The 26,732-nt window shown below is 38.1% G+C and overlaps 1 protein-coding gene across 5 annotated transcripts in view; it reads right to left on the minus strand.

Annotated features, from left to right (window-relative positions):
• Positions 1 to 2,260: 2,260 nt before the first annotated feature.
• Positions 2,261 to 26,732, minus strand: part of LOC122551628 (RNA-binding motif, single-stranded-interacting protein 1-like) — a 210,437-nt gene continuing 185,965 nt past the window's right edge. For 2 of the 5 annotated variants that reach the window (XM_043693850.2, XM_043693852.2), the window contains exons 7-14: positions 19,138 to 19,253; positions 17,549 to 17,592; positions 17,274 to 17,367; positions 16,169 to 16,219; positions 11,721 to 11,831; positions 9,886 to 9,966; positions 9,089 to 9,165; positions 2,261 to 4,812 (exon numbers count right to left, since the gene is read on the minus strand). In XM_043693850.2, the coding sequence (XP_043549785.1) occupies positions 4,785 to 4,812; positions 9,089 to 9,165; positions 9,886 to 9,966; positions 11,721 to 11,831; positions 16,169 to 16,219; positions 17,274 to 17,367; positions 17,549 to 17,592; positions 19,138 to 19,253 (602 nt within the window). In that variant the 3' untranslated portion in view covers positions 2,261 to 4,784. Of the gene's footprint in view, positions 4,813 to 9,077; positions 9,166 to 9,885; positions 9,967 to 11,720; positions 11,832 to 16,168; positions 16,220 to 17,273; positions 17,368 to 17,548; positions 17,593 to 19,137; positions 19,254 to 26,732 lie in introns of all 5 variants that reach the window. The other 3 variants (XM_043693851.2, XM_043693854.2, XM_043693853.2) reach the window with 3 other exon arrangements.

Below are 26,732 nucleotides of genomic sequence, written 5' to 3' on the forward strand. Positions count from 1 at the left end.
TAACAGAATCGTTTCTCATTCTTCTAAACTCCAATGAGTACAGGCCCAATCTACTGAACCTCTCATTAGAGAAATCCTCCATACCTGGTATCAGCCAAGTGAACCTTCTCTGGATTGCCTCCAACGTCAGTTTATCTTTCCTTAGATGTCAAGGGGCCCAACATTGTTTGCTGGATTCCAGTTGTATTGTTTAGACTCTGTGAATCACTCATGTTCCACATCTTCAATTGCATGATCCTTTCAGAACCTCCCAACAAGCTGGTGCGTAGGGATTGCAACTAAAAGGATCTTACCGAAGATTATATGAAAATGGTCATTTCAGGTACTTATGGGTAGGCTTTAATTTGACATTCCTCTGTCTTTGTCATCATTCTCCTCACCTTCCTTGTCCTCAATAGCAACAATGATGCAATTCTATCTCCCCATGTCCTCCACTGACCCTCACTGTTGTAGTGCATTTGCTGAACAAGGTGAAAATTTGAGTACATATTACCCAACTAGGAAGAAGAGGTAGTAAAGAGAGAGGGAGCTGACTTCTGTGAGGCTGAAGCAACCACATACATAATTAGTCACTGATTTGATACTGGAACCATGCTTCCAACTTTGCTATATCCGACAGCAACTCCCTGTGATTTCCACAATGTTCTTTCGGTGTGTGAGCTTTTCAGGTCAGCAATGCCTCCTCTGCTGGCCTGCCTCACGTGGTAATTGTATAACAGCTTTTCCTGCAATAAAATTGTCTGAATTAGGTGATAGTTAGCAACTGAGGAAGTGTGTGCTGGATGGCGTAGGGCATACTGTATATGAGGTATGGTAGTATGACCCTGGTAAAATGTAGGATGCGATTTAAAGATTGGTCATGTAAGTAACTGCTATTTTTGGTTTGTGTAACTATAACCCAAATGCATTTTGAAAGGTAAGTTGTGTCGTGCCTAGTATTGAAGCACAGACTGCTTGTACCCAAGGAGCCCGAGAAAGAAGATAGGGAAAGTGACCCAGCTGTTATCTTGTCAGAATGCAATCTGACTCAGATGCAGCTGCATTCCCACACATCTGCTGCCCTTGCTGTTGAAAATAGTGTTGGTGAAGAAAGCTTCATTCTGTTGGTAGCACACAGGCCATGATATACCGGTGGAAAAAATGGACTGCTGAAACAGATGTTGTTCACCAATAGGTGGACTGCTTTGTCCTTAGTGGTGTCAAGTTCCTTGAGTAAAGCTACATATGTCCAGAAACCTAAGTGGAGACTATTCTTCACACTCCTCTTAACTTTGCAGTATGGGTGGCAGAGGCATTTGTTGAGTCAAGAGGAAAGTCATTCATTGCAGAACACCTGCCTTGCTGATGATAATGCCATTGAACATGAGGTCATGGACTATTCCATTAGCTGAGTAACTATGAATGGAGCCAAGCATTGTTAGAATGATACATTGAGAAATTTCTGAATGATATCCTCTTGCATCCCTGCCCTTGCCAGAGAGAATTTGAAAATGAATCTCAAGGTCCTGCCATCTCCTCTTTTGCCCCCAACAGCATTCTGGGATAAATGTCACCTGTGCCTGAGGAATTAATCTCCTTTCAAGCCCAATAATACCACTTCCCTCTCAATGCCAATTTGTTCAATAATACCACTAATGTTACACCCATGCGTGCTTCACTATCATGAATACAGATGCAAATTACTAATTTAAACCCTTAGCTACACCTACCGGCTTCACACTCACACATTGCCACTTTGGTCCCTAATGCAGCCCTCTTTTCACCTGGTAATTCTCTTGCCCCTACCATACCTAGAAAATGTCTTTGGATTTTTCTTAATATTACCTGCACATTTCCTTTTAATTACCCGTGTCACTAATTAAAAGTCCAGTTCAGAAGCACCACCCAAAAGGGATCTGTGCAGCAATACAAAGAATCTCACATGGTGTGCTAGCCATTGTGTACAGGACACACCTCTATACAAATACTTGGTCAGGCAAATACCTGAGCTTATACATTTGGTTGAAACTAATGCATGACAAGGTGTACCACTGGTTAAGGTGGTCTGCTACAAATTGCTCTGGAACATATTGTCTTTGTAAATAATTACCACACTATCCTTGATTATCTTTCTCATAAGCTAAATGATTAAATTCCTGTGTGTATATAACACAGTAAGAAACAGAGAAACAGATGTATAAAGGAACAAATATTAGTGCACAGCATTAAGGAATTAAAAACCCACGATGAATAATAACGAGATTAGCACAACTCTAAGATGTAGTATTTTCACTTGGTCGTTTTTTATTCAAAAGTTTTCCAAAAGAAAATGAACAGAAATACTAAGGTACCAATCTAAATTAATTTACAGTTCAAAGAATGTTTTCTTGGCTTATATCTTAGGACACAAAACTACAGAATGAGTCATTTGGAACCGGACAAATAAGTTACCACTGGCAAGTCTGTGGCACGAGTAAAACAAAAATAAAAAATTAACTCTTGATCATATAGACATCTATGAAAATCTTTTTCAAACAATCTGTACAAAAGGTCTTTTTTCATAAATTAAGTTTTTTTATAATTTAATGGCTGTTTACAATGTGATGTTTTAGGTAACTGCTTTTTTTTTATGTACAGTAAGTCTGTTTTTTTTCCCCAAATCTTATCCTGATAATGATTATGGCACTTAGTTCAGATATTAACAGCAGCCAATTCCACACAGTTATATAGACCTCTCAGATTTCATTCTTAAACAATACAAAATAATCCAATATTTGTCTGTAGCTCTGATTCTAGCAATCATCCAAGTAAATTGTAATGCTGTAATCTGCCTGGAACTTTGACACAGCAGAAATATTATAGGGAGTACTGATCAAGTAATACCACAACTGTTTGCTTTTTACAAGTTATATGTGTTGAGAATCTAACAAACACTATTTAACAAAATTATTTTCAGCAGCAAATATTTTGAAACTATGAAATTTACTGATGACAAGAACTTAATACATTGACTTATTATAATAAATCTGAAAAATAGCAAAACTCATGAAAAAATAAATTGTTTAGCCCTAGCTCCTGAGCTAGAGTGATTTGGTCTGGTGAGGCAGGCAGGTCCAGCAACCTGACCCAGTAAAACAGAAAACAGAACCTTGAGGTAGATAACTGATCAGACAGCTGACCAGACAAATGCACGGTCTCTTGGAAGACGACCTGTTTTATTTATTTTTAAATACGAAGTCATGAATAAATGAAGTGAGCTTTACTAAGCTGACATGAAATAAAACTGATTCTATAAGGCAAAGCTCCAAATAGTTATCAGTGGGATTTCATAGCTTCAAAATCACTCTTATTACTCTAGCACATGTAGTGAAATTGATGGTAATGAAAATTATATAAAGTGTGGCACTGCTTGGATCAAAACCTTCCTTCATGCTTCTTTGTGTCCTTACATTAAAGAAATGCAAATGCATGTAAAAAGGCACATTTAATCACAAACTGGTCCGGCATAAAATGAAAGAAGAAATTCTAGACTGAGAGAAAACATTTTTTCTCCATTTGACTAGTTGCTAGCTCATAATTCTTTGGTAATATGAACTTTTAAAAGTGCCAAGTCTTTTTTTTTATATATACCTAACAGAGAGCTAGTACCCATTCAAAATTATGCCAATCTCTCAGTTTATCTTCAAATGAGCAAAACTGCTTTAGCTTGCATTTTTTTGCTCAAATAACAACTCATTTGTTTGCTATCTTCTGAGCAGTCATAAATCATCTAAGCTTTAGCAACTTTAAAAACGAGCTAAAGCAGAAGAAAAGAATTCTGTAATGACAGGTGCACCCATTCTTTCCCCTTTTATCTAATAAGACTACAACATCAACTTATTTTAAGAAAAGCAAAAGTTTTTTTGTTTTCACTATATATCTTAATTCCTAACTCATTCCTATTATCAGATGAATTTACAGTCCAACCACCTTAAAACACTTCCTTTGTTAAAATTTCATCAAACTAAGTAAATGTGTTTCACCCAACACATGCTTTGTCTTAAAATTTCTAGTTCAATTACTATTTGGCTAAAAATAATAAAAATTATAAAAAAAACATTGACAACACATTAAAAAGGTGTGATCCACAACCAGTCAAATTAGAACTATCAACTCTATAAAAGTCTATTTCGGCTGATTTACAAGGCATTGTTGAGCCATTTTGTATGGCCAAAGCACTACATCTTATCGAGGTTTTATAATGCTTCAAAAGCTACTGAAACATGAGATTTAAGGCAAATTGTCGCTTCAGGAAAAATGAAAATGTATATCACATCACACTACCTATAGTAGAGTAGGCAGGCAAAGGACTCTATAACAATGTAACACTTCACAACAACACTCACACAGCAAGCGTAGTAAATCAGTGGAGGATATCTGGTCTGATTTGAACTTCAGAAGAATCACATATAATACAGAAGAATTCACATAGATCATAACAGAAGTCTTTAGTCCATGAAGACTAATCTACCATGCACCTTGAATAAGTGTCTCGCTAAATCTATGCGTACAGAACGTTTGTTATGGTTTAGACAAATTCTTAAAAATAAGCTTTCTTTCCTTAATAAAATAAACTTATTTCCTGGAGATTTATTTACCCTTGATGAATGTGAGTATTTCTACATACTTCACAGAACTTATACCAAAATAGTCTGTTTCAGTTGATTTTATTACAAATTTTTTTCAGAATCTGTGCAAAAGGTTAACAATTGCTAAAGCATATTAAATTAGAAGCCATGATTGTTCAGTCCTTGAATGTCTTCCGCTTAGTGGGGAAGTGTCATTATTGCACATCTGAAATATAAAAATGAGGAAGACAAGTTTTTACAAAAAAAACTTTTTATAAAAAAAAGACAGATAATTCACAGAACTGTTACAGCACTGAAGGAGGACAGTTGGCTTGTTATGACAGCACTGCTCTCCATAAGCATACATTTTTCCTTTTCAAGTAATGATCTAATTCTCCCCTTGAATACCTTCAATGAACCTGATTCCAGATATTAATGTGTCAAAATTGTTCTCATTCCTCGATTGCTTCTTCTGCCAACTACATCAAAATATTTCCTCTATCTACTCTGGCCTGGCTCCTCATGATTTCAAATACCTGTATTAAGTTGCTACTCCAAAGAAAACAGCCCAAACTTTTCAAATGTATTTACATAAATTTGTAATTCCTGGAACCAATCTCATGAACATTTTCTGCACTTTCTTGAATACCTTCACATCCTCCTGAAGTGTGGCACTCAGAACTAGAAACAATACTTCAGTTAGGCCAAATCAATATTTTATAGAAATTCATCATAACCTCCTTGCTCTTGTGCTCCATGATTCTATTAATAAAAGTATGGTGTTATATGCTTAACAGCTTGCCCAATTTATCCTGTAACCTTCAATGTCTTATACATATATAGATTCAAGTCCCTTTGTTCCTGCACCCAATTTTTCAAACTATTTCCACAAAAGATTTTACTTTCTTCCCAAACTAAGTTTTTTATTTATCTGAATGAATGAAGTAACATTCAGACTCATGCTAAGTGAAAGAAGAAGGAAAAATTTCCATTTTATATTGCATTTTTCACATAATCTTGATATTGCAATGTGCTCCATGATCTGTTAATTATTTCTGTATTGGAGGCAGATAGACGAGTCCATTTGTACTCAAAGCCCCACAATCATCAAAATAAATGATCTCCAAAGGTTTGCAGACTATGTTATCATCACAAGTATAGATTTTAATTGTGAGAGAATATGGAAAGACAAGCATGTGTTTTGTCATGTGTGAATGTCACCTGTGATAAACAGAACTGCGTTGTACAATAAACCTGAATGCAAAGGAGAAATGATGCACCCTGATGACAAAAATATAATCATTAATGAGGTACGCAGCATAACACAGAGAAATAAGCCGTACCTCAGACTAACCAGATTATAAAATGGTCGAACATTAATGAGAAAATAAGCAACTCATTTTCACTGAATGTCAAATTCAGTTTTATGAAGTAATCTCAGTGTATAAGATACAAATGCACATGAATGTAAATAACTGATTGAAACCACTTCCGTTAAGTGTAAACGTTTCGGACACAGAACACTGCTGCACACATATCTGTTCATTCAGATTATATTTCTCACAAAAGACTGCGTAATAAGAAAATAAAGACTGATGTAGATTTAGGCTTCAGCTTACGCTGCATGCATATGTTATTTCATAAGAGTATGACTGGAGTGAATTGGTACTTATTTAGTGTAACATTAACACTTTTTTGTAACACACACTTGTCATTTAACCATAAAGTTGTGCCTTCCTTTTGTTGATGTATTGGATCTGAATGTTTATGTCAAGGATGGGCTGAAATCAGAACTCAGCTATGTGTCAATTTTGGTGAATTTCAGGGAGGATTTCTCGCTGTGTGACATAGTGAGGTTTCTGAAACTCACCTTATTAGCTATGCATTACACCTCTGAGACATCCCCCTCATCCTATATTTCTTTTTATATCAGAGTACTTGCAATAAAAACTGCAACCTGCCATGATTCCTGGTACCAGCGCCAGTTTTAAAGCTCAGGCATGTAATCAGGATAAGCACGGTCAGCCAGCAATTGTCCTTTACTGCACAAATACCAAGCATGGAACCAAAAACAAATACTGCTCAGGACATTTGGTGTATTGACTGTCACTTCATTGCAAATACAAGTGCACGTTCATAAACGTCTTGCTATTCAGCAAAGAAACTCTGTCTAAAACAATGCTACTCTCTCCCCAATGCCACCATAGGCTAACATCTTCACATTGTTCAGTGTGGGATCATCACAATGGAAGGTTTTCAGAGGGGTGAAAACATTCACTTTCATTCTGCATTTGCCATCACACATAATGCTCGGATTATTGGCATACTTTGCCTAGAGTGTACTGCAAGGCCTTCCCCTCCCCCCAACTGATTCTAACACAAACCACCAAAGTATTATGTTCCATGATGGCATTGATCGAAGAAGAGGCAGCATTGCAGCTATGCTCAGCGTTAGTCAGGGAGTTGTGAATGGAGTCATCAGCCATGATCACAAAGGACAGCCCTTCTCTCCCAGTAGCCATTATTGTAAGGTATCCAGGCCATGAAAGAAAGCAAGAACATGGGAGCTCTCAAGACTATAAGCATCATGGTAGCTTCCAGGGTAATTGGTGCTGATTTCCAAGATGTGGTACCATTGATCACAGATGACTTGATGAAGTCAACCATGTTATGATTTGGCGCTCTCAATCTGCAGCATTATGCCTCTGGGGGAAGCCAGGTCTCTTGGCAAAGCCTGGGCTACAGCACCAACCTGTTCAGATGGAAACAAGTTGAAATGGAGTTATCTGTCAAAAATTGAATTGGTAACAGCCTGGATACATTTGTGGATTGAAGATGGTGAGATCCCACACAAGTTCCGAGTTGCTCCTTGGAAGCAGCTAGTTACATAGTGTAGCTGTCACCCTTCCACAGCCACCAGGATAGGATCATCACCCACTCCTTCATGTTACAAGTTCTGCACCAGATTTTGGGCTTTGGTTTGTGACATTGTCCTGAAAGAAGTATTTTCAATCTGTAATAACCGGTGAGATGGTCACAATTGCTTGTGACCAAGGTATGTATTCCACACGGTTGGTGACTGCACATATTTCACATTCAGAGTGTGATAATTACAGATGACTTTAACTTGTACTGTGAAAGGGCATGATTAATGCAATTGTGTCCTGAAGAGCCTCACTTCACTTACAAGTAGAGCCCAATTGCTAAGACTGGAAAAAAAACGTACCCACTCTAAATGTGGTCACGGCTATTTCTAATTTCCGGTGAGTATTTACCAGTTGCATAATGTCAAAGACAATGAGGTTGTGCTTGGTTCAGTGAGTTGCTGACTCAGCCTGGAAATCAGGGGCCCCTCCTGAAGCTCCATGTTACTTTCTTTCTGCCATTTTCTCAAGTCCATTAGTTCTGAGCTTCCAAATGGTCCTAAATACCCCAATGAATTACAACTTTACCTCCAATGTTACTGAGCCTGAGCCAGCTTAGTCATAATAACCATCATACTACACTGACCTCCTGTCGAGCTAGACTGTTGATGATACCATCCCCCCTCCCATAGTAACCCATGTCCTTCTATACACTATAGCTTCTCCCACCCTTCACAAATGTTGTCCATCCTGCATGCCAGCTTGCTGCCTCCAATTCCAGAACTGATTTGCCCAACTTGCCCAGCAGAGCATCAGCCTCTGATAACTTCTTTTGACTGTCACTGAACTGACTTCCAGGACTAACCATGACCCAATAAATCAACTTGGACAGACAGCCCTGACTGATATATGACTGGATCTCCGACTGATCTTGATGTCGGAGTTGTACAATGAGGTTGCAGTGAGCATGGTACATGTTCAATGCCAATATCTGTGTATGGGCTGTGCAGGTGGTTGCTGCCCATGAAGCTCGCCCTGAAATTTTGGAGATTGCTGTCCAAGATGGATGCCTTGGAGGATTAAGCAGCAAGTCGGAGTCGCCAGGCAGAATGGGAACCTGCACGTCAGGGAGGTGAGGTTAGGTAATAATGACCTGCTAATTCATGCAAAAAGGCCTCTAGCAACTTAATAGTGAGATTCTCATCTTGCCAGTCAACAGTTAGTTGGAGAATCAGACTTTTTGCTCTTGGCACCGAGAATCTTATTTCTCATCACATTTTTCCAACTGATTCACCGACGCTGATGTCTTTCAGGGGCTGGAGATTGAGCCCAATGTTTGATTACAGTACCAAAATAGCCAAAGAATTACTTTATTCATTCAAAGTAATAATTCAGGAGGGCTATTCTAAAATCTATCAAATAAGTATTTATAAGCATTTTACATGTTATCTTTACTATGCCTTACTGTATACATGATGAAATTATTTTTAAGGATATTTATGATGTTGCTGCTTTTAAATTTGGCTCACTGTGTGGACACCTGGTTGCCGTAAGCTCTGTTAAATGCACTTCAAATCTGCACAGGAGGGAAAAAAAAATCACCAACACATGCAATAATGATTAGCACCTGAGATTTACTTGGTTTGCTGAAAGGAGTAGGGAGAATGTTCACTTGATGTCTCTACAGAAACTTGCTGCTGCTGGCCACTGGGCTCCTGTGATGATGAAATACAATCAATAAGAATCATGCTGAAATCATGGGTCATGAATTCACTTGTAGCTTTTCAATATTATCTTTTTTTAAAAAAAAATGATACAATGGAATTAAGTTGAAAACAGAGATGTCATTGTTTTACTGCTGAGACAATGATCCAGAAAGGCAGTACAGACAGTATAAATTTCCAATATGGCATTCTATAAAGCATACTTATTGAAATAGGCAGAGATGACTTAAGTGCATCAATTATTTATGCAATTTGGATCAGCTATTAAGCTGTGATGTGAATGTAACAAGTATGTTAAAAGTTAAGTAGGAAGCATTATAAATTAGCCAATAACATTACAATAATGAGCCATGTATTTAATATTTAACCTAAAATACTTAATCTTAAAGTCCTATAATTATATAGAATTCCCATTTCTATACAAGAATTCCTGTAACATATCCAATGCCTAGATTTAGGCATGTATACATATACCTGTGCATTTGGCTGTATGCTATAGAAAATGTTGACAATAGTTTATTTAGATATAACTATCTCTCTACCTGGAAATATTGCTGCTGACTTCTAGCGAGTGTGGAAAAGTTAACTTCTTACTTTGAGACATGCAATGATCTGAACATAATCCATTGAATGTCCAGTTATAAAAACAGTTATCTTATTTTGTTAACTATTTATAATTGAAGGACGTGTTATATGCACACAAACACTCACCTCCACTGGAACAGCAGCTGTGGGCACAGGTGTATACTGGGGAATATATGTTCCCTGCATAGCTGTAGCAGCAGGCATGTACTTTAAAATAAATAAAAAACAACAGTTCTTGGCACTCAATCTCACTGTTGCAGTGATTATGAACATCTGAATACATTGCTTAATTATACCTGTGTGGTACACTCAAACCTTCATTTTTAGTTAAATTGACAGTCTACTATATCAAAATATTTTAATTTTGTACCAATTCCAATGCAATCACAATGTTTGAAAACTGCCAAGTGTTTGCGAATATATTTTTGATCTATAATGGGTTTGACATATCTTAAACTGCAATGGTTCAAAGTATCAAATACAATCAAGAACATTTAAAACAATTTATTCTGCTACTTTCTCTGAATGAATATCTGTATGATGAGAGAGAAAAGGGTCAAAGCAAGATTTTCTAATAGTTAGATGGAGCGAAGAAATTGAGGTGCTGTAAGTAGGGTACGAAGCAAATGGTGATAAAAGGGATCAACAGAGGAAAGAACGTGACAAAATAAGGTAACACATTAGTTGGATTACAAATTCAATCGATTGGTTGGAAGCACAAATCAGAGAAGAAACATGAGGAAAAAGAACAGCTTTGCTAAATGAATTTAATTTAGTTCCCTACACTGCAAGTCCTAAAGCCTAGAGGGGAGAAGATGCTCTTCTACTTGGCTACTAAAATGAACTAAAGCTTCATAATAACAGACGATCTTGAAACTAATGGCTACAGCACAATTAAGCTCAATATGCCATTTGATAAGTGGAGTGAAGCTTCATAAGCCAAAGATTTAGACTTAACCAATTTTCTGTTGAGGGACAAATTGATTGTAAGAATGTAGAAATTAGTTGGAAAATCTATAGACCAACTTTGGAATCTGCATATGATAAAAAGTAGGTTCTAAAACAGTTCTTGCAGCTCACGGGCAACTACATTATTTCCGAGTGGATGAAACTATTCTCAGAGAGAGATGTTGAAACATTTTGAGTGATAGCACAACAGCAATCCCCTTCCATCTGTATTACACTGCTTGTTGCAGGTGGTGAAGGAACCAATAAGGAGAAAAAAAATACTTGATCTCTTCCTGATCCAATGTGCCTGCAGCAGATGCATCAGTCCATGACAGTATAGGTAAGGAGTGACTAACAGAAAATCATTTTGGAAGCCAGGTCTTGTCTTCACATTGAGATTATCCTCCATCATACTGTGTGGCATTACCACTGTATTAAATAGAATCAACTTCAAACAGGACATCCATGAAATGTTGTGGGCAAGCAGCAGCAGCATAACCTCCTGGCCCAGCATATCTCCTACTCCACCACTACCTTCAAGCAGGAGATCAAACTTGGCTCAATGAAACATGCAGGTGGGCATATCAGGAGCATCATGAGGCAAATGAGGTGTTAACCTGGTGAAGCTATAACACACCTGCATGCCATACATTAGAAGCAACATGTAAACAACAGGGCTAAACAGTTCCACAACTAATCGATTGGAGCAAAGCTCTGAGGTCCTGCCACATCCAGTCACAAATGGTGTGGACAATTAAACACCTCGAACACAAAGAGGTGGGTCCATAAACATCCTCATTGCTTGAGGAGGGATGGCAACACATTCCGCAAAAGATGACAAGCTATTTTATCAATCTTCAGCCAGAATGAGAAAATAAATATTGCAGGCCCAAAGTTATTCCATTTCTCAGCTGTGAATTGCAAACATTTCTCTGCAATAAATGTCTCTTTTAAGATAAACTTTCATTAGAGAAGTAGAGGCTAAAATGACCCTGCTCTGGAACACCATGTACCGTTCCTGTGCTGCCCAATGAGAGGTGACTCATCTGCTGTGCCAGTGGGGTTATCATTGATGTAGGCTGCATTGGCATATGGTGATCCATAGATGGCGACATCACTGCTCCCTAAATGAAAGGGAAGAGAATATATTGAGGAATTTGGTTTGATTACAAAAGAAAATAAATGTTGCAAGTCTGACAGAAATGACTAAGCAAGTGATTATGAATTCTGTGCTGAGTAGTACAGCAATTGAGTTTGAATATCCAGCTGGTAAGTTTAAGTTTGGTTCTCAATCCAAAATGATACCGGAATTTCTGCATACAGAATCCAGTTCTCAACCATCGTATATACTGTAACTTAACATGATGTGGTATTAATATTGACAATGAAATAAACCATTTCACTCTATTGGAACAACATTTTGCACTCAGAATTGCCAGATCATCTCTCAAGCCAGTCTCAGACTAGCACATTTTGTCACATGACAAAAGAGGGCATCAAAAGCCTCAATTGACCATGTGCAGGGGTCTTATCCAACAACTCCCCCACTCCTCACAAAAACCTATAGAGGGCAGCTATGGAAAGAAAGGCAGCCTATCACAGCACTCTATTTCACAGGTCCACCTTCTTTCCACTTGAGAGGCGGATCATAAAATCCAACCCATAATTTATCTACCAAATGTTTCAGCAGACAAGTATGATGACTGTAAAATGCGAATTCTAGTAAAAAATTATTGTTCAGATGAATAATTTGAGAGAACACACCTACTTTACCTTACAATCTTTAACTATAGCAGACTAAAGCACGTACTGCAAAATTATTGATATTCAACATTAGCCTTGAAGACACTTTTCATATTAAACTACTTAATTGTAAACTTTCAGTTAAAGATAAATTGTTTAAAGGCCAGAATTTGCTAACTGTTGAATGCAATGTTTATATCCTTAAAATGAAAACAAGATAAATTTATTTTGTATAGTCAGTGTGACACGGGTTAAATTATCCTCATCCAACACACGTGCTGATATTAAATGATCTACAGGCTGCAGTTTAATGAAATGCTGAATCCACAGAAATAACAATTCATTAAGTCACTACCAGCCTGATTGTACTATCCTTTTTGCATTATAACTCATTTTACTACTCGAGCAGAATATTTTTTAAATCATTCACCATGAAATGCAAACATAGCTAAAAGAAATGCTGATTCAGCTGGCAACAACTCAGAGTAAACATGAGCCTTTTTTGACATGAACTTAATTTCATTTGGAAAGAGGAAGTGATGCTTAAAAAATATTTCAAAAAGGTTGATGGGGTAGATCTGTTTGCTGCTTGTGCATATATATCTACATGTCCATTTGAGAAAGTATTGCTGATTCTCAGACATATCTTCAATTGCGTTTCACTTTACTATATGGAATGCTAATAATTTATTTTGCTTCTACATCATTTATGTAGTCCTAATGCATCCTGTGCAATATTTGCTTTGTTAATTAGTTTACACCACGCAAAGCAAATATAATTAAGACTGTCAAGATATGACTGGAACAAAGTTTTAACTAATCTGTGAGGATACAAGAGAAAAGTACTTACAACACATTCTAGCAAAACCTGCCTTCATATTGCATCTTTATGTAAGTAAAATGTCTAAATATATTTTGCAGGAGGATTAGCCACCACCCTGAACTCCATCTATGTCTACGGTCACGCCCAGTTTGATACTAAGCCATGTAAGGAGACAATAAGGCAGGGGACAAAATACTTGGCCAAGCAGTTAAATATTATGAAGCATCTTAAGGCAGGCAAAGTTATGGAGGACAGGCTGGAAGTTACCGAATTTCAGAAAAGGGATTCCAAAGTCAGGGCTTAAGCAATTGAAACACAGTAGTCAATGGAGACACAAAAGGAAGTGGAGGTGCACAGATGTAGACTGGAGGAACACCGATCTTTAACAGGCTGGAGAAAGATTACTATGTTGGTTAATGGGATGTTGGCATTGGCAGCTGGCCCATCCCTAATTACCCTTGAAGAGGCAGTGTTGCACTGCCTTCTTGAATTATTGCAACTCAATTTGATGTATGTGCTGCTCAATAATGAGTTCCAGAATATTAACCCTGCAACAATGAAGCAACAGTGCTATCTTTCCAAGTCAAGATGGGGAGTGACTTGGAGAAGGTAGCAGTGTTCTCCTGAATCTGCTGCCCTTGTCCTTCTAGATAGTAGTAGTCATAGGGTGTGAAGGTCCTTTCTAACAAAAAGGCGGATTTCTCAGTGCATCTTGTAGATGGTGCACACTGCTGCTCCTGAGTATCAGTAATGGAAGAAATGAATATGCATGAATATTGATGCATAGAAATAGGAATGGCAGTAAGCCATTTGGCCCCTTGAGCCTGTTCTGCTACTCAATAGGATCATGGCTGATCCAACATTGCTCATGTTGTGGCAATCAACCAGGCTGGATGGGGTCAAACTTCATGATGATTCTTGTACTCATCCAGGAAAGTGAGGAGTATTCTATCACACTCCTGATTTGTGATATAGTGGGGACAGAGACAGATGTTTCACTGAATTCAAGTTCATCGAGGATGAAAGAGAAGTATTAGTTACAGGATGTAAATTCAGCATTAGTACTAAAAATGTAGAAAAGATCAGTTGAGCACTATCTTTAAAAAACTGTTCTAGTTTTCAGGAGCCAATCATGATATTTGAGAGAATTAGAAAAACAAAGGCTGCACAATTTCCATTTCACCATCTGCAAGATATACTACTGTCATAAAACACAAATACAACAGGTAGAAAAATAATTTGCCATTGTCTACTGCAAGAACTACTGAATAAACTGAAGGGAGAAGTTTACTATTATTGTTTTTGGCTATATCTAAGAATTCCAATCAGAGGTAGAAAATCTCCTCCAAGAGGACTTGTACTGGTTTGACATCTATGAGACATGCACAACCTTCCTGTCACTTCAGGAGTTAAATTGTAGATAGGAATGCTCATAGTCAACCTTCCTGAGTCATCTCTGACCCAAGTGGCTTTCTTTTTAGATTTTTTAAGATTCCCTATAATGTGGAAAAGTCCACACCGACCCTCCAAAGAGTACCCCACCCAGACCCATTTTCCTCTGACTAATGCACCTAACACTATGGGCAATTTAGCATGGCCAAGTCACCTAACCTGCACATCTTTGGACTGTGGGAGGAAAACAGAGCACCCAGAGGAAACCCACGCAGACACAGGGAGAATGTGCAAACTCCACACAGACAGTCGCCCAAGGTTGGAATTGAACCTGGCAGCAGTGCTAACCACTGAGCCAACATGCCGTCTAAGAGTAACCTACCCAGACCCATTCTCCTACCCTTTATTTACCCCTGACTCATGCATTTAGCATGGTCAATTCACCTAATCTTGCACATCTTTGGATTGTAGGAGGAAACCAGAGCACCCAGAGGAAACCCACGCAGACACAGGGAGAATGTGCAAACTTCACACAGACAGTCGCCCGCGGTGGGAATTGAACCCTGGTCCCTGGTGCTGTAAGGCAGCTGTGCTAACCACTGAGCCACCATGCCACACAGTAGACAAGAAAATAGCAGCCTTCCTGACTGTTACAATAGGATGTCCTCAATTGTCCCAGTCTGAGGGTGACCATAGACATAGATGGGGTTCAGGGTGGTAGCTATTTAATATAGTTTCCCTTCTCTTACCATTTATAACACCATCAACCCCCATCACGTCTCCTGGCCTCCTGCAGCACTGCTATGCAGTCAGCAATTAGAATCTGAAGTGGTACTGGAATTCAAAATGGTTGCTGACTCTGATTGGTTCTTGGGCCAGCAGTGTGCTGGCCAATCAGTTAAGAATTCTGTTGGTGAGCACTTAAGTGTCTGATTATCAGTGAACCGAGTGAGCTTTCTTGCTGATGGAGGTGGAGTATCTCGTTCTTACGGTTTGCTATTTTCACTTTAAGACACTTCAGTAACTGCTGCTTATCTATTAGAGTCATTCATTCACAGCAGCATTAAAATTATATTTGGGAAAATTAGGAAAAATATTTGCCAAATTTCCTGACAAGCCAATGTAATTTAATTTGTGGGCGGCATGGTGGCACAGTGGTTAGCACTGCTGCCTCACAGCGCCAGAGACCCGGGTTCAATTCCCACCTCAGGCGACTGACTGTGTTGAGTTTGCACGTTCTCCCAGTGTCTGCGTGGGTTTCCTCCGGGTGCTCCGGTTTCCTCCCACAGTCCAAAGATGTGCAGGTTAGGTGAATTGGCCAGGCTAAATTGCCCGTAGTGTTAGTTAAGGGGTAACTAAGGGGTGTGGGTGAGTTACGCTTCGGCAGGTCGGTGTGGACTTGTTGGGTCGCAGGGCCTGTTTCCACACTGTAATGTAATGTAATCTAATCTAATCATCACTCTCCACCACTCAGAATCAAACGTTTTTTTCATGAAAACTTACCGCATGTTGCATAAGATAAGGTTGATGTGGCATCCAGGAAGTACTCTGCACCTAGAACACGATGTTGAAACCATTAAAATTACATTTAGCAAAAAGGCAACCTGTTGAATTGTCTTCAGACTTTGACAAATAACACTGCTATATCATATTGCTGTGAGAATCTATTAACAAGAGACAGAAGGGAAAACAGACAAAACAAATGCCTGATAATGTAAATATACAATCCAACACTTGCACCGTAAGTATTAATATTCTAGAATTTCTGACCAATGAATAGAAAATACGTAAAAAGGTCAGAACATGAAAGGTTATTGACCGAAACATTAGCTTTATTTCTCTATAGATGCTGTCTCACATGAGTATTTGCAGCATTTTGAGGATTCATTTTGGATTTTCAGCATCTGCAATATAGTTCTATGGTTGGATTTATTAGTCTATTTATCTCAAATTTCTGCAATTCACAGGAACAATTTTGTGTGATATCTTTCAAGGAGCCAGCTTTTTGATTTTCAAAATATTGAGTCATTCTGCTTTATGGTTCTATGGTCTGGTTGTCTTCTCGCACTTCATCCAAGTAGACAGAATTACTGTATGCAGTTTGACAGCAAATACCTTATTCAATACCACCCGAGTCTCATCTTATCCACACATAATATCCACTTGTGAACACTTCCAAAGTATGAATGGATAATAAATAAGTTGCGAGTATAACCCATGGGCTTGGGGCCAATTGCACCGGTTGTAGTTCTGGTCAGATTAAGATTGCTCATTCAGCTGCGGACTTAACTATGACCTTTCCAGTTTGCATGGTTCAGCTACTGATTACATAAACTCAGCTATCAAGAGGCCCAAAATTTTTAAAATAATTAAAAGTAATTCTGAAGCAGCCACTCCAGTAATAATTCTAGCTTGCACTTACGTAATATTTTACCATGCTGAAATAGCTCAAAGCTCAAAAACATTACTTAAAATTCGAGAAGCGCATAGACAAATTACTGCCCAATTATCTTCCACCTCTTTGCAATTTGCACATCATTTCATGCAGATTTATAATCAATAGTTCCACAAAATAATTCAAATTAATATAAACTGTGAGAGTACCAACCTGATAGGCTGAAACGGGAGATGCAATGTATGGTGTAAGAGATGCCTGAGCAATCATTCTATTTGTTGCAACGCTGTATGGTGTTGAATAAAATCTAAAAAGCAACAGTAAGTGGCCGATGGTGGTCAATCACACTTGATATTTGAGACAGAATTAAACACAAATATACTAAATCCTCTGAAAAGGACACTTGCATTGAAAAATAATAAAATTTTAATGATAGTATTATTTCAAATGAGCATTTACTCATATATAAAATCAATTTTGTTACTTACCCATTTTGCATAGCACTGGGATCATATGTGAGTGTCATTCCTGCCTGAAAAAAGAAGCAATATCTCCTTAACTTCTACACTTATTACCATCCACACTGGGCTTACTGACAAGGTTAAATTAATGTTGACCCTTTATGCTATGCTTGGTGACATACAGAGAACAAAGAATTAATTTTGAACATTTAACCAATGATCATGCCTGTATGTTGATGTTGGTGTGTGTGTGTGTGTGTGTGTGTGTGTTACTGTGTGTGTATGTGTGTGTGAGAGAGTGTGAGAGAGAGAGACAGAGTGAGAGAGAGAGAGACACAGAGAGAGAGAGAGACACAGAGAGAGAGAGAGAGAGAGAGAGAGAGAGAGAGAGAGAGAGAGATCAGGTTACCACATGCATCTCTTGCCATTGTCCCTCAGGAAAGAAACTTTGCCCTTGTGCTTAAGGTTGGATCAATCTAATTTGTTGAATACAAATGACTAAGAGATGATTTAATTGGACTGACTAAGGTGGTAGAAGAAATTTATAATGTAGATAGATGGAGGAGTCCAGAACAAGGGAACATAACAATAAAATTAAAGAGAGAGACCTCCAACTATGATGTCAACAAGTACCGAGGTTTTAAGGAATATCTTGGGAGTGGAAAAGTTTACAGAGAAACGACAGAGTTTAGACCCGAAGTGACTAAGGCATAGCCACAAATGGTAGACCAATTAAAATCAGAGATGCTGTGGAGACACTACTTAGAAGAGTGTGGATAACTTGAACGGTCATGGAGCTGTACTAAGTTACAGAGTTAGGGAGCAGTCTGACCATGGGGTGATTTGGAAACAAAAATCAATGTTTTAAGATTGATGTGTAATGCATCTAGTAACCAGCATAGCGGTCTTAGACAAACATGACTTGCAGAAAATAGAACCTGGATAACAAACGTTTGCAGAGGGGAAAACAGAGGGGAAGGACAACCAACAATGCACTGGAATACTCAAATCTAGAGGTATCAAAGCCTTGGATGACAGTTTCAGCAACAGGTGATTTATGGAAATGAAAATCAAGGATTTTCATAGTCGCACTAATCTCAGGGTCAGAATCAGTAGATAGGTGGCAAATTATGGTGGAGACCAAACACAAAGGCTTCTGTCTTCTCAATATATAGTTTATAGGAAATTTCTGATCACCTGGTTGTGTATTTTGGACAAGGAGCCTGACAATTTAGTGTATGTGGAAGTGCTGAGAGGTTTGATCAGGTAGAACTGGGTGTCAGCATACATATGCTTTTGAATGATGTCACTTAGTTTTAGCATTTGGATGAGCAGTAAAAGGGAATGGGGAATAGATTCTTGAGGGAAACCAGAGAAAGAAAAGGAAGAGAGGCCAATGCAGTCATTTCTTTGATTACCGTTATATAAATGAGAACAGAAATTGAACACCGGTCCACCTGCTGGATGACAGCGGAGAGGATATAGAAGTAGTCAGTCGGGTCAATCATTTGGGAGAAGAAAATATGTTTGGGGACTTTAGAGAGGAAAAGGATGTCAGAAGTGAGGTAGTAGTTTGCATGGATGGAGGTATCAAAAGTTGATTTGTTGAGACTTACAAGTCTCACCTCGCCCTCTCGATGCCACGCTCGTCCATTCTGCATATATTTGTTCTGATTTTGTCTCTTTTTCTGACCGCCATCAGCAAACTTGCATAGCAAAGGTTCTATGGGAGCTGTGAAGACAGAAAACTTGTCTTTAAGAGTTCTATTACTGCTGTGCATGATGCATTAAAAAAACGCATTTCAAATATTGAATTAGAATTCTGTGCTTATTTCATTAATTTTCCTATGCTGTACTTCAGGAAAATTATGAAGTTTTGCTGACTGAATGGTTTGGATTACAGGATGGATGGACTGAATTATAACCCACTTGAATTTTCATTGTTTATGACAACTTTATTACAACTGTGCAATGTACAAATTTCCAAATGATTTTGTTGTTATTTTCAGAGTTAAACACAGGGATGAGTTTTTCATTGGCTTCCCGGGTGGGGCTGGAGGTGGGTAAAACCTTAATGTCATTACCCTCAGCAGTGTGCTGGCTTTCCAACGTAGTCCTGCTTCCCAGCAATTTTGGAAGAGGCGATGGGATCTGTATACTGACAACTGACCCGCACAAAACATGCAATCAATCCTGCATGCAAATAAACACAGGAACAAGAGCAAGTCATTCAATCCATCAAGCCTGCACCGCCATTCAATATGATCATGGCTGAGGGAAGGCTTCAATGCCTTTTACCCATTCCTTTCCGATAACCTTATATGCTCGCGGCAAACAGAAATCTATCAACCAATTTCTATATGAAACATACTGAAAGACTGAACCATCCACAGAAATTCAAAAGGTTCATAACAGTAAAATAATTTCTTCTAATTTCAGAACTAAGTGGCATCTTCTTTATTTCTCCTTCATACCTCCTGCTTTCAGACTCCTCAAACAGGGGAAACATCTTATTTGCACCTATCCTATCTATTCTTTTCAGGATTTTGTATGTTTCAATGAAACCAGCTCTCATTCTTCAAAACTCTGAAGAATAAAGACTCAATTTTGCCCAAAAGAAAGCATCTCCAGTATCTACAGTATTTTGAAGTGAACAAGTTATTGGATTGAAACATCAACTTTGTGTCTTCTTCACAGATGCTGCCAGACTTGCTGAGTTTCTCCAGCACTTTCTTTTATTGCAGTTTGACTAATCTGTCTTCACAGGGCAGTCCTGATATCCCAGGAACAAGTTGACGAACCTTGGTTGCACTCCCTATTCTACCTGAGCTAAGAAGATTAAAACTGCACTAAGTGCAGTACAGTACTCAGATGAAATCAAGTCAACCGGTTAGATTATAAGAACATGATGAAGGGCTCCTGCCCGAAACATTGATTTTCCTGCTCCTCGGATGCTGCCTGACCTGCTGTGTTTTTCTAACACCACTCTAATCTCTAGCATCTGCAGTCCTCACCTTCGCCTAGATTATAAGAACTGCTCAGATTCAAATTACAAGTCTAAAGTCATTTGTAGGCTAGAGCAGGTAAATATGACAGATCTTCCGTTAGGAGGGATAATTTCCCTTGAAATAGAATATTAGTGAAATAAAACTAGATGAGTAGATGAGTTTTTAAAAAAAATGACAATCAACAATGGTTTCATAATCATTAGACCTTAAATTCCAGATGTTTTCGGATTTAAATTCCACTATCTACCATGGTGGATTCAAAGCCAGGTGGATTCAAGCATTACCCAGGTCTCTGAATTATGAGTCCACTGACAATTCCACTTCACCATGGTTTCCCAATTCCCTTATTTCCCGACATATAACTGTGTGAGAGATATCATTGGTATCTGTCAGAACTGCTGCTTCTTAGATTATTGATACTTGGCACTCATCCAAATAAATTTTAAGGTTTGCTGGAATACAGGAGATTCCCAATTTACAATTCCCAACTTATGAACGCTTGTATCTTCGAATGCAACTCCATACAGGGTTATAATTTTCAAGATTCAACATACAAAAGTTTCCTGTACTGAGGAAAGTCTACTTTATACTGTCCTGAACTACATTTCAACTTGCACACAAGTTGACTTGCAAACAGAGCCTGTTCACATCCCAGGGCCTGCCTGGACTACTTTGAAATTCTGCCATAATCATGAGTTCCTTTGCATTCTCAAGTTTTTCTCTATCTTCAGTGATCGAAAGAAATGAACTCGTATCATTTCTTTTTCTCCTGCAAATCCTACAAAACATCTGACAAGGTTTCTTTCTTAATGTCCTAAATTTTAATTGAAATGCAACAAATTATTATGCATTAAGATCTGCTTTCTTTCCAAAGTGTGCTTGATAGTCAGCAGATCGCTCTTCCTACAATTTAGCATATACATTTATAGGTGTACTTGTTTAAACATGCTGTAACGTTAAGGCCCAAACATCTTTTGGCCATTTTTTCTTCCCAGGTATCTTTTCAAATAAGGTGAAATACCTTTCAATTGCATCCTTTGTAAATTCAGACACCGAATAAAGATTTGTAGTTAAATATAATCTCTCATTAAAATGGAAATTATTCTGAGTTGCTATCTCTTCTTTCTTTCTACTGCTAAATTTTTCTCTCACAGGTCATCTTGCCAGAGTTCTCATCTCTTTGGAGTTGAGACTTTTATAACCGCATCTCACTTTTCATTTCTCCATTTTTCTTTCTCAATGCCCTCCACTTCAAGTTTTCTTAATTTCAATTCTCTTTTCTTTCTTTCTTTCTCTTTTTCATTTCTAATTCCTTCTCGTTTTATTCCAATTCAAGTCTTTTAATTTATATTTCTCTCTAAGACAAGTTATTTTGTATGTATTGTTGAATCTTAGCTAATTCTGGCAATGACACATCATTTTCAGGCTTCCCTTCTATAAATTTGAAGTGCTGGGTAATTAATTTCAGCATCTTATTCTTATAAGTCTTCAGTTTATATGCTAACATTCTCATTCCATTGCCTTGTCTTTTACTCTACTCCTGGAACAAGATTCCATTTAACTTCACTCTTCAAATATTAAACATGCTGCATAGTGATGACTGTGCCAGTGCCCAATTCTGCTCTAGTCTTGAACTTGAAAATTTCACCCATTTTTCAAATTCCACCCTTTTCTCACTTGCTTGCAGTCCATTTTTAGCTATTTATTTTCCTTGCCTTTTCTGTTTCCATTCCTGGAACAGACTATTAACCAATGTTTATTGTAAAGTCAATGACTCCAAGAGCTCCTTGACTAAACATATTTATATTCCACTTTCCCATAACATCTCGATTCCATTTTCCCAATTTCTCTGTCCCATTTCTTATGATGACAAAAACTTCCACACAAATACTCTGCTAAGTCTTCCTTGCAACCTAACCGAGGGAATTCCCAATGATGATGGACAGGGCCTCTAAGCACACACTTTCTAATTCACAAGCTTCTGCTCTTGCTGCATTCTCCCTATGATCAATACGTTTTATACGAAACCAGAGTCCGAAAATCATGCAGCATGGAAACAGACTCTTTGATCCAAGTCGATAACCAATTAAATGAATGTGCAGCGAGTTAAGATAGAGAGCTTTTATACTGGAGCATTGCATGTTGTCATGTTTTCTAGTTGTCTTAAAGATTTTGTGTCTTTCTGACATCTGCAAAATTATATATTTTTTTGAAGAATAGGAAACTTACTCTGATAAATATATACAAGGATGCATATCTGCACAAATCTTTAAAAATTACGATGATGCCTTGGCAGTCAAACGATGCGATGCAATAGTTATTCAATTATCACAATTGGTGATGGTGTGTCTGTCATTGTGGATGAATGCATATGAAGAGTTATGAATATTACATTGTTGTCGGTTTTAATACAGGATGAGGCCTTTTTTACTTCAAATGTGCTAATCCAGACGGGATAATCTTGAAGAATACATTGCTGGAAGTTGAAGTGTTTTAGAGGGTTTGAAAAATATGTTGGTGATCTTCCAGCTACATGTAATATTTATTTTTACAAAGCACATGGAAGAAGGGGAGATGCACAGAATACACAGAGATAAAAAGTTGAAGATACTGAGATACTATTACAGTTACCTTTATCTTTGGGTATAGGCATGTTTTGTACGTCTTTTTTTTGGTAGGATTCAGTCCAATATGTTTAAAGAGAATATCGATCTAAAGAAGTTGATTTGGCTCATATTGATTTGACATTTTTTGCTGTTGAAAACTAATCCACATTTTCTTCCTCATGAAGGTTTTTAATCATGCTCATGTTTTATTTGCCTTAAGAACTGTAATGTCAATTGTAATACAGAGACAACCTGGCAAATTCTCTATGCCATAAGCCATAAGTTGTTGGAATATATCCTGGCCAACAGATAACCAAATGGCAATAATAAGGATCAACTGAAAGGTTTTCTAAATGTTGTTCATTCCTGTAACTCTGGGGAAAGGTGAATGGATCAATAACATACATTCTTTGCATCAAGCTTAGAAAAATGCTTAATGTCTGAAAACATGAGCTTAAGCTTTTCCAGGGTAGAACATATTTTTTGTGCAATACTTAGTTACATTGAACCTAAACTTCCCAACTTTCTTCAAAACACAAGTAATGGAATTGCACTATCAGTGCGATGCTCAAATTGGTGAATGATTTTTTTTAAACTATGGAACTAATTTGAAATTCCAGTTTGAAGTTATCACTTAGGGTTCATGCTAAGTTGGACATCATCTTTCAGATGCAATACCGCATCACCTTTAAAGTTACCAACGGAATCAAACTGGTCTGGTTTGAGATTAGTCAGGTCACGGATAGACACCATGTTGCAGACTGGAATCTTTTATGTTGGAATTGATGGAATGTTTACCTCATGGATTGGGATGATATGTAGATCTGTGCATGCTGGTAGACTGATGACATCAGTTCCTGCTGTATTAACAATGTAAAAGGTTTTGAGTGTCCATGAATACATAAGGTATCTAAGCGATTATTAGTTCAGACATGGACTACAACACATTGTACCAGTTTCCAGAGTACATTTCATAAAAATGTGTAAAAGGATGACATTTACATTTGTCCAAGTGCTAATCCTGGCACATAGCGCATGCTATCCATTTCTTTTAAGGTATTAGATGGAACTAAATGATTCAGCTTTTCTGAGTGTCCATGTGATATATGACATTTACTTCTTGCATTGTTTGACAGGAATTTGTAAGCTGTGACATTGCAGTTACCCTTGAACTTCATTGACATTCATGTGTGCCATGGATGGAATTTTGAAAATGTCTTTGGCATTGCTCCTCAGTCAGCTCTTCTTTACATGCTACTGCAAAGAATTGTGCTGCATTTTGGGTTTCTCCAAGAACTTGACTTAGTAAGTTATACTGCATAGAAACAGACTTCAGTCCAACTCATCCATACTGACCAGACATCCCAATCTGGCCTAGTCCCATTTGCGAGCATTTGGCCCATATCCCTACAAACTCTTCCTATTCATGTACCCATCCAAAAGCCTCTGAAATGTTGTATTTGTACCTGCCTTCACCACTTCCTGTGGCAGCTCATTCCATACACACATCCTCTGCACGAAAAAGTTACCCCACAGGTCCTTCTTAAATCTTTCCCCTCTCACCTTCAACCTATGTCCAAAAGGTTCACTAACCTAATGTTCAGCATAGCACGCACCACAAAATGCTGGACAATATTTTGATGGATGGGACAATCAACATCTTGTACAAGACTTGACCTTTTGTTGTTCTTGTTGAAGACTGCAATAGTTGATGCAGATGCAGATGCTTCTATCCTGCTTTCACCTTTTATATCCATACTGCTAGAGAAAGTAGCAGTATGGATATAAAATTCACTGAATGAGAGGAACAGTAGCCGTGAACAATTGGTTTTTGTGGAGGAAAGTAATACAGTGAGGCACCTGGGGTCAGTGTTAAGACCCCAGTTTTTCCTGATGTGACCTAGATGTACAAAATTTACAAATAACACAGAACTTCAGAATATTGTAAACTATAAGGAGGATAATGATACATTTTGAAAGAACTCAGGCAGACTGATGGAATGGCCAGACAAGTAGCATTTGAAATTTAATGCAGAGAAATGTGAAGTGATTCATATTGGTGGGAAGAACACTGAGAAACAATCTGAAATAAAGGGCATAATTTTAAATTGGATGCGAGATCAGACAGACCAGAAGGTATGGGTGCACAAGTATTGTTGGTGACAGGGCAAGCTGAGAAAGCAGCAAATCCTGGGCTTCATCAATAGGGTTTTAGAACACAAAGGAGAAAGTGAGGACTGCACATGCTGGAGACCAGAGTCAAAGAGTATGGTGCAGGTCAGGCAGCATCCAAGGAGCAGGAGAATTGACGTTTTGAGCATAAGATGAAGAGCTCATGATTGAAACGTTGATTCTCCTGCTCCTCGTATGCTGCCTGACTGGCTGCGTTTTTCCAGCACCACACTTTTCCACTCGGTTTAGAAATCAAAAGCAAGCAAATTATGATAAACCTACATAAAACACTGGGTTGGCCTCAATGTGTCAACTTGGGTCCAAGCTGAAACAGAAACCACACACATCTTTCTTTGAGGGTCGGGTTTCTCAACTAGTCAGTATTACAGCCCCTTCTATTCATCAGTTCTGCTAAACTCCTTGCCACATTAACAAAATGGAGTAGTGTATTCAATTCTGGGCACCACACTTTAGCAAAAATGTGAAAGCATTACTGAGCGTGCAGAAATGATTTATAAGAATGATTCCAGGCATGGTTAATTTCAGTTACGTGGAAATACAGAACTATTCTCATCGATGTACAGATTGAGAATCAGAGAGCGGAAATTTAAAACAATTGGCAGAAGAAGCAACGGTGATATTTGAATCACTTTTTAAAAAAAATATATTGAGAGTGGGTAGGACCTCTAATGCTATTTCTCACATGCAATGGAGGTAGATACAATATTTCAAAACAGAATTTGGCAATTATCTGGAGAAAAAATTGCAAGGCTAGGAGGAAAAAATGTGATAATCAGTTGAGTGACTTGCTGGCACAGACTGCAAGGCTGAATGGCCTCTTTCTGTTGTGTAACTATTCTATCATTCCAATCAACAAGACTTTCACTTTGTCTGTCTCCCTACAGATTCCATCAAATTCGGGTTATTTTCCACAGGTTCCACTTTTAGATCAGATTTTCAGCATCTGTGGTATTTCACTTTTGCAGAAACTTAATATGGCTGATGACATGATAGATTTATGAAATGTTGAAAGCTGTTTAGGCTGCTTGTGGCTCACCAAAGAATAACTGCACTAAATCAAAAGTTCTTTGCGAATCAGTGCACCATTTACATGGAATGGCATAGCTCTGTCTTATGGGAACTGAACAGATAAACTGTGCGCTTCTCTGCACTTCAATAAAATCCTTAGGCCAGCACCTTCCAAATGCACAGCCACTTCCATCTGGAAGGACATCGGCAGCCGGTAATGAGAACATCAACACATATACATTTCCCCTCCAAACTACTCACCAATCTGACTTGCAAAGTATCATTATTGTCTCAGTATTGCTCGGTCAAAATCCCAGAACTCCCTCCCAAACAGCCTACCTACAGCAAATGGACTGCAGCTGTTCAAAAAGACAGCTCACCACCAATTTCCCAAAT

The sequence above is a fragment of the Chiloscyllium plagiosum genome, unplaced genomic scaffold, assembly GCF_037043375.1.
Source record: "Chiloscyllium plagiosum isolate Xiang-an unplaced genomic scaffold, Cpla_swu_hap1 HiC_scaffold_7, whole genome shotgun sequence".
Lineage (NCBI taxonomy): Eukaryota > Metazoa > Chordata > Chondrichthyes > Orectolobiformes > Hemiscylliidae > Chiloscyllium > Chiloscyllium plagiosum.